Below are 8,300 nucleotides of genomic sequence, written 5' to 3' on the forward strand. Positions count from 1 at the left end.
GGTAGGGGTGCAGGGTTGCATCAGGAGGGGGCTTGCAGGGAGGGGGGGCTGCAGCAGGAGGTTGAATTTGTGGGAGTTCCCCGGTGCCGAGGTGGGGGGGCTGGTGTGTGTGAGCGGGGCTCAGAAGGCTGATCTGGCCACTGCCTCCCCAGGAGGTCGGCCGCATGAAGATCGAGCTGTTCGCCGACGTTGTACCCAAAACGGCGGAAAACTTCAGGTAAGGAGCAGCCGGGATTCGTACACCTCAGCCTGGACCCAGGAGCGTACAGCTCAGCCTGGACCCAGGAGAAATGAATATACCCTGTCCTCTGTGAAACACAGTGCCTCCTCCACCTTCAGTCTCTTACAACCTTGGTGTTAAATATCTGACCTCCTCAACTGCAGAAAATGCAGAAGTCTGTTTTGAAATGGAAGTGGGGAGGAGTTACTGCTGGTTCCCGTTTTATTGGGGATATCCCCGATGCAGTAAGGAAAGTCCTGCACAGCAGGCAGCGCATGTTCGCTGAATGCGGCCCTCTGTGTCCTCGGAGTTCAAATGTGGCTCACGTTCTGCTCTTTTTTGTTTTCCAGGCAGTTTTGTACGGGTGAATTCAGGTAAGTGCATTATAGCATCCTTTTAAGTAGCCTACTCAGAGAAACAGGGCTGGGTGAGCAGGAAGAAGGCTCGCTTGGAAGTTTTTTCTTACTATGCCAGTACAATACGAAAGAGTTACACAAGTCTGCTCTGATGAAATTGTGATGGGCTCAGTCGGTTACGGAGATGGCAAACTTTCCCTTTTGGGCATGGCTTTGTTCATGCTCAGGTTGCTCTAAAAATCCCTGTCTGCAAATCCCACCCGCTCATGCTGCAAATTGCAGTGGGATCCTGTTAAGATGGTGGGATAGATGTTGTAGGGAACTGTGTCATTTAGCATGCAGAGCCCACTCGAGGTTTCCCTTGGCCTCTGGTAGCACCAGCTGAGAGCAAGGCTGCAGCGCCTGGTTGTATATCAAAGCAGCTACTAACGTATAGGGCAACCCTTTGGGACTCTGAATTCCTGGGAGGGTTTTGTGTTGGGATATCCAGTAAGCTGCAATGATTTTCCTTTTTATTTCCTTGCAGGAAAGATGGTGTTCCTATAGGTTATAAAGGAAGCACTTTCCACAGGTAATTCTGCTTTTGTTTGGGCACTTAGATAGCAGGCTGAGCTGGATGTGGGTTTGAGACCTGCTTCAAAGGCACTGGTGGCCGGGGAGGCGTTTGTAGGTCACGGCTGATACTGTCCCTCTGTCGCTTTGGGAGATTTGGGGGTGCTGTCAGATGTGTACACTGGGGTCACTGGGAGGGATTCCCCTGTTCCTGATGTGCCAGGTCGGGGATCGTTTCCTGGCATCTATCACCTAATTGCTGTCCCTAGTCGAACAGCAATGGGTCCCAAATTACCTGAGAGCCACCAGTAGTTAATATTTATTGTGGATTTTAGACTGTAGCATTCATAGGCCCTGATAACTTTTGTTGTGCTGTGAGGCAGAACTCCTTTTTATCACATATGAAGCTTCTTGAAGCATTTTCATTTTTCTACTGAGAACTGAAGTGTTGTTTTACTTCTTTAGGGTAATAAAGGATTTCATGATCCAAGGAGGTGACTTTGTAAACGTATGTACTTGTATATTCCTTTTGTACTTTTCCTACTTGGTATAATACGCAAGTGTTTCCAGGAGTCCATGCCTATTTATGGGATCTGTTGGCTCTCTTTTGAGGTACCCAGTGGTAACTGGAGGTTTCCTCATAGCATTGCTGCCATCTTATTGCAACAGACTATAATGTACTTGAAAACAAATACGGAGTCTTGGGTGAACATACCTTCTCCTTCCCGAAATATTTCCTCTATAAAAAAAGCATGGCAGTACAGCTAGAGGCTTTTCAAACTTGCAGAGATTTTTTTACCCTGTTGTCCTTCCCCCTTCTCCTGTCCCCCCAAACAAGCTATTTGTACTAGGGTCAGACACCCTAAGTACAGAACCAAACATCTAGTGCAAGAGATAGTTTAAATCAAAACTAACTTTTTGTTAATGAATTGTCTCAATATAGAAGAGACATGGTGCCGCAGTGGTGGTCACGCTCTGACTTGGGGATAAGCGAAGTATATGGGGAAGCCTGGAGGACTGCTGGGTCTCTTCGCTGTCCTAGGACCCAGTAAAATTACTTCATTTCTGGAAGTGTTTCAAAATATGAGGGTGGTAATAAAGCTTTTTTAATACAAAATTTATAAAACTTGGTTGTATGAAAGTCACTGAGAGAACTGACCGCACAGCGGATGGCTCAGCCACACCAGACTTTTAGGTAGTTGCTAATTGTGATGCTGCTCAAATGTCCCAGTGGACTTTTTTACTTCCACTGAAGCTCAACAAGCATTACAGATTGCACCAGTGTTTGTAATTTATAAATTACACTTATTACAAAGCCACTGGGGGAGCAAGAACGGTCACACTGACAGTGCACTAAGATAGGGTATATGTTCCTGTCTCAGAGCTGACAGTTTAAGTAAACCACGGAGAACAGGAGGAAGAGAAGCAAGGGCAGAACAAAAGATGTGGAGCTGCACATGGTATATTACTGGCATCTTATTTTCCTGTTAAGTTTGGCCTAATAAAGAAAGTATACATTAAGTAGAAAAGCAATGAAGGGAGACAGGTTGCAGCACGGCAGAAGAAATGGGGCTGAAGTGACACAGAAAGGGAAAATCAACACAGAAAGGGAAATTACTGTCAGAATAGTAAATATAACTGACCGTGCCAGAGGTACCTGTTTGCGTTGCTTCTGCAGCTTTCCCTGAAGGGTTCCTCACTGCAGCATCTTTAAGGCTGTTCCACTGAAGGGTCCCTGCTCAGTCTTTTTGGCATTGTGCAGGAGTGTCTCTGCAACACTGGACCAAAGAGCAGGATGGCCTTTTGGCAATCCCACGAGCTACGTGTCTTACCTGAACCATGCGTCAGCCCTCTGCAAAGTTATAAACTTGTGAGCAGTCAAAGCTTGCAATCTGCAGCTGTTACAGGCCACGCTGCTTTAATTTGTAAGTGTCTTGAGATTTGAGTGCTAGGGCTTGTAGTTAAGTACAAGATGTCTCGACTTGGTAGGAGGTACAGCAAAAATTAGAAACTTTGTATTTTAGAAACTGTCCTTGCTGAACAGAGAAATCAATTCCCTGTTTCTAGTAAAGTCACAGAAAATAAGGTGAAATAAGTAAGCATACCATCAACCGATTTTTTCCACACAACCACTTCTGCCTTCCTTGTCACACCAGCCCATACTTCTACGTCCCCTCCCTTTTCCTTGCCAAGTCCAGGTGGGTCCATACCAAGCAATCTATAGCCTCCATCTCACTCTGGGAGGCTTGGACTTAATCCTTACTATCTCCGTGAGTTTCTGCCAACGTACGGGTGGCAAATGATGTACTGTGTAGTTAGAAGCCAGTCACTGTTCCTCTTCAGAAATGAAACATTGAATGTGTTCAGTGCTGGTGTATATAAATGGCAGTACAGCATCCATTTTGGGCTGAGTTTAACCCTGTCCTTTTGCTTGGGGATTTTAAATTGAATTTTTAAATTGAATTGTTCTGTAGCAGTTGCTACAGAACAAATGCTGTGGCTGACTGGGCACCTCTGTCGTGCAGGGAGACGGCACTGGAGTAGCCAGTATATATAGAGGTCCTTTTGCGGATGAAAACTTCAAGCTGAAACACTCTGCTCCTGGGCTGCTCTCTATGGTGAGTATAAAATAATGACATTACAAGACTAAAAAGCTTTTGGTACTTTCTCTGTGCCCTTTTCCTAAGTGTGTGAGTTATTTGCTAGACAACAGAAATTTCCACCATTGGATACGAGGTCTGAAAGGCCTTCTTTGTAACTACTAGTCAGAAGGCTACTCGTGGGTTAATGCATTGAGTAACACAAAAGTCCTGATCCTGCAGCACCCTTTCTTTTTCACCTGTTGGAGTGCTGGGGCAGGCTTTGTTTGATCAGCTTTCGGAATAGCTTGGTTCGTACTGTTTTCATACAGTGGCAAGTGGTGGTGTTTTTTCTTCCCTGGTACTGTTATCAAACACTGACCTCGGCAAGGGTGAAACGAAGAGGTTTGGGAGTTTCAAAGCCATAGCAGCGTTACCATGGTATCTTTTATAACATACGCTTCCTGTTCAACATTGTAGGAAAAACTGCAACCATTGCATGTTGTCTGGTAGGAACAATACGCTGACTTTTGCAATAGAAAGCAAGTGGAGCCATTGCTTCGGTGTTTGTATCCACAGCTGCTGCTTCCCCAGCTCTTTCAGCTGCCCTGCCCTTAAAACCACTTGCTTTGGGCATTTACCATTTGGATTAGTTATTCATCCAGTTCAAAACATGGCCTAAAAGAGGTATCACAACACAGCTAAGCAAACAGTGTACTGGAGTGTGGGAGAAGGGATCCCACGCTGGTATTACTAGCCTTGTGTTAAAGTGGCATGGCTCTGGAGTCATTCTGGGCCAAACCATGCTCCATCCCAGCTGGATCCTTCCGAAGCTGGCTAGCAATAAGTAAAAGATCCAATGTGACCGTGTCCTGTGCAGTCGTGCAGCTGCAAAACTTGCCCAGTTCACTTGTCAGCACAGAAACATGCTTTAGTACCTCCTGGTTGTCAAAGAGAGCTTTGAAAAATTGAAATGGACTTAAGTGTTGCAGAGATGTTTTCTTAGCAGAGTGCAGATGCTCTGGGTGTTGCGCTTGGGTGTGAATTAAATTTCACATCTGCATGACACGGTTCCTGTGAACCCTCTGCTGATACGATCGTTACCTTTCTCTCATTCTGATCATCAGAACAGACACCTGTTTTTTTTATTCTGAGGAAACCTTCCAAATAGCAGGAATCAGCTTCTTTTTGTCTGCCCTGGTTCCTGGCTTTCAGTGTTCCCCAGGACAATACTGCAGCAGTAAGTACTCATTGCCAAAAATTTTAGCCTTTTTTCGGGAGCATGGTCTAGAGCCCAGATTTCAGTACAGTCTTGTGCCGAACGTGCCTTCATAGAAGTATAATAAAAAGTTGGTGGCGTGGCTCTTGCGCAGACTGGCACAACTAGATGTGGTGGCGTGCTGCGTCCCAGCACAGGGTACTCTCCTGCAGATGTGTATCTTGCTTCCTTTGGTTTGTGTAGCAATAAGCTAAAAATAAGCTAGGCTAGGCCTAGAGCAACAGCTCTTTCCTATGTGAGATGTGTCTGCCTTCAGTTTTGGAAGTCCTGATTTGTACACTTTTCATATTTTGCCATTCTCAACCCCCAGGCAAACAGTGGTCCAAGTACCAACGGCTGTCAGTTTTTCATTACGTGCTCCAAATGTGACTGGTTGGATGGAAAACACGTCGTGTTTGGTGAGTACCTGCAGCGGAGGCCTGGCATACCAGCTCACAGACACTCCCTGTGGCGCAGCTGCTAAAATAAACGGCCATGGACAGCTTGTTTTTCCCCCCTCGCTTGTGCTAGCGGAGGTATCTGTGCAGCCAGATACTGAGATGGCTCACTGTTGAAATGAAACACTTTTTTCCCAGGTTAGCTTTAATCCAGATCAGTTCCTTGATCGGTGTATCGTGTTACTACATAAATCCTTGTGCCAGAGCAGAAGGGACAGGCAGATGAGTGGAGGGATACCTTTATTCTCCACTGTCAGAGAGGACTGAGCTTTCAGCAGAGTTTTTAGATAGTAATTCCATGAAACCATGTCTGCCAACTTTTCGTGTACTGCCACTTGAGCTGTAGGATTTCAAGGCCAGCCTTTAAGCTGATGTCCTACTTATACTTCCTCCAATTCTTAAGTAACGCTGGTATTGTTCATTGCTGGTTTTGCATCATTACAAAGGTTGTGTTGATAGAGAGGTAGTTTGTGCTGTATTTTAGCACAGCTGGTGGCGGTAGGTCTCAAAACCTAGATTTCTACACATGCCACCCCTGCAATGGGAAAATGCACTTAATCTGTTCTGAATGTGGAAAATGTTTTAAGAGGGATTGTTTCCTTTATCAGTTTAGAGATCAGTAACAAACCCCGAAGTGCCCAATAGCTATACACTGCACAAGACTTTTCAGGAGGAACAAATATTCATGTACCTGTAGTGAGTGGGGGGGAGCAAAGGTGAAAACTGGCCATATTGAAGTGGATACCTTTTTTCATTCTAGGTAAAATTGTCGATGGGCTGTTGGTCATGAGAAAAATTGAGGTAAGTTGAATTGGCGTATTTCTCTGTGAATGTCCGCGTTGGAAAGTCATGTAGAGGATTAACGAGATTCTGTTCTCTCCCGCTGTCTGTTTACAGGATACCAGGGAGTACCAGTGTAGATAACTGGTATTATCGGTTGTCAGCATTATAAAATAGCAGGAAATCTGTTGAGGCAAAGGCTGTCATATAGATTGACATTAGAAATGCTATGCTTTCGTGGTTGCTGGTTGGTCTTTGAGCGGGGATTGTGTTCTTGTGGCTTTATTTGCAATGCTTTGCATTTGTTCAGGAAGCTGAACTGAAAAGCTGTTCCATCAGCAACTCAGACAAGAGTGTAAAGCAGATCACTTCTGTGCCATTGCCTGGGATTATTCATTGGATGCTAAATCATCAGTTCTGCTGATCCGTGATCAGCATGTTTAATAAGAAAAATTAAACGAATATTCTGATGGGCTTTTAGGAGCTGGAGATAAATACGCTCAGGGGTGGTGGTTGCTACCAACGTGACTGGGTGTCACGGCAGGATAATGAGTAGATTTAACAAATAGCAGTGGGTTCTTCAAGACAGCCAATACTAACTTCATAGCACACGCATGGGATAATGTGCACGAGGGCCTCTGCCATCAGTGAATCCAAAAAGTGGGGCACAAACAGAGCTGACAACTGTTAGGTATTGAGAAAAGGTCACGTGCAAGGAACTGTACGGCATGGTGTAATCCATGTGTTGCTAGCTCTCTTCACCAACAGCACTGATGGAAGGGTTGTGGTGTGCCTGCTTTGTGCATCACTGCAGTGAGGGTGAATTAAAGGAAATAAGTAAGACATTCATGAAAGAGCAGCCAAGTCCAGCAGAACGAGAGGTTCAGAATGAGAGTTGCTTTGTGACTATCTCATACACCCATTCCCCTTCTGTACAAATACAAGTTTGCGTTGCTTGTTGCAGCTGTAATTAGTAACTTTAAAGATTTAAGCCAGAGCACCCTCAAGTGACATGACGCCTGCTCTGTCTCATGAGGAGCTCTCCAGTTTTTGCTCTGTTCCTTCCCTCCCATTCAAAGGATCGGGGTCTGGTCTGCATCCCAAACCTCTGCTCACAGGGAGAGTTCACCGGCTTACGGCCGGGTCCGTTGCCAAAATGCACGATGGTGCTTCTATGTTACTCAGAGCTGTGTCTAGATTTCCCTGCTCCTGATGTTGCACAGACACCTCTTGGCCAGTCTTCAAGTACCTGTCACTCACTGGATTTGCCGTGCTTTTATAAGGTTTAACATTATATATTTGTTTGTCCCCAGAATGTGCCTACGGGTCCAAATAACAAACCCAAGCTGCCAGTTGTGATCTCTCAGTGTGGGGAAATGTAAAGCAATGAAACAGAAATGTGGTAAGTCTCAGTCTTCACAGGCACCCAGTGCAATTGAACTGTGGGCTGCTCTGCTTCTTACTTTTCTCTTGACTTATTTTCACATTCATATGAGTCTGCAGAGAGCTGACTCAGCTCAGTGAAACACCAGAAAATGCTTCTCTAAGAGCGTTCGTTTTTTGCCAGCTCAACTCCCTGAACTGACTTCCCTCTGAGCTACCCAAGCATCAAAGGCAGTGCTAGAGGGTTAAGATTTTGCAGCTGCAATCAAGGGGAAGATGGGGTTGTGGAAGCTGTGCCTTGGATGGGGTTAGGCTGCCGTGAAGCCTCAGCTTTAGAAACCAGTGGATGAAAGGGAACTGCAACAGGAATCTAGCTGGTATTACCCAGGCAGTCTAGGGGGTGGGGGGCTTCACTTTCACCTGCAGGTTGGTGAACACTCTGATTGCTACAGAAAGTTGAGCATCCATGTGGGGCAGGCAGGGATCAAGAAAAGATGAGGAGAAAGAGAGGACTTGAGCCTCCTTGCTCAGTATGGCCATAGGACTGCCACCACTGAAGGGCCAAGGAATTATCATGTTACGTAGTCTTACCTTAACTCAAAAAAAATACCACTGTCCTCATCTGAAGGGAGATGTTTCCAGCATTTACTATTATTCAGGATTTATTTTGGTTAAACCAATAGGCTCAAGACAGAGCTCAGGCTAACGTACAGT

The 8,300-nt window shown here is 45.5% G+C and overlaps 1 protein-coding gene across 1 annotated transcript; it reads left to right on the forward strand.

Moving 5' to 3' along the window:
• Positions 1-155: 155 nt before the first annotated feature.
• PPIH (peptidylprolyl isomerase H (cyclophilin H)) lies at positions 156-7,604 on the forward strand. The gene is made up of 8 exons (XM_009572910.1): positions 156-217; positions 571-594; positions 1,103-1,147; positions 1,594-1,636; positions 3,654-3,746; positions 5,297-5,384; positions 6,184-6,224; positions 7,517-7,604. Exons 1-8 carry the CDS (start codon positions 165-167, stop codon positions 7,583-7,585), a joined length of 456 nt encoding a protein of 151 aa, XP_009571205.1. The 5' UTR covers positions 156-164; the 3' UTR covers positions 7,586-7,604.
• Positions 7,605-8,300: the final 696 nt, after the last annotated feature.

This window comes from Fulmarus glacialis, unplaced genomic scaffold (genome assembly GCF_000690835.1).
Source record: "Fulmarus glacialis isolate BGI_N327 unplaced genomic scaffold, ASM69083v1 scaffold11272, whole genome shotgun sequence".
NCBI lineage: Eukaryota > Metazoa > Chordata > Aves > Procellariiformes > Procellariidae > Fulmarus > Fulmarus glacialis.

Coding starts and splice junctions, on each gene's coding strand:
- PPIH (XM_009572910.1), top strand. CDS start 165: ATGAAGATCGAGCTGTTCGCCGACGTTGTACCCAAAACGGCGGAAAAC. Junction 218..570: donor AAAACGGCGGAAAACTTCAG/GTAAGGAGCAGC, acceptor TTTGTTTTCCAG/GCAGTTTTGTACGGGTGAAT. Junction 5,385..6,183: donor TGGAAAACACGTCGTGTTTG/GTGAGTACCTGC, acceptor TTTTCATTCTAG/GTAAAATTGTCGATGGGCTG.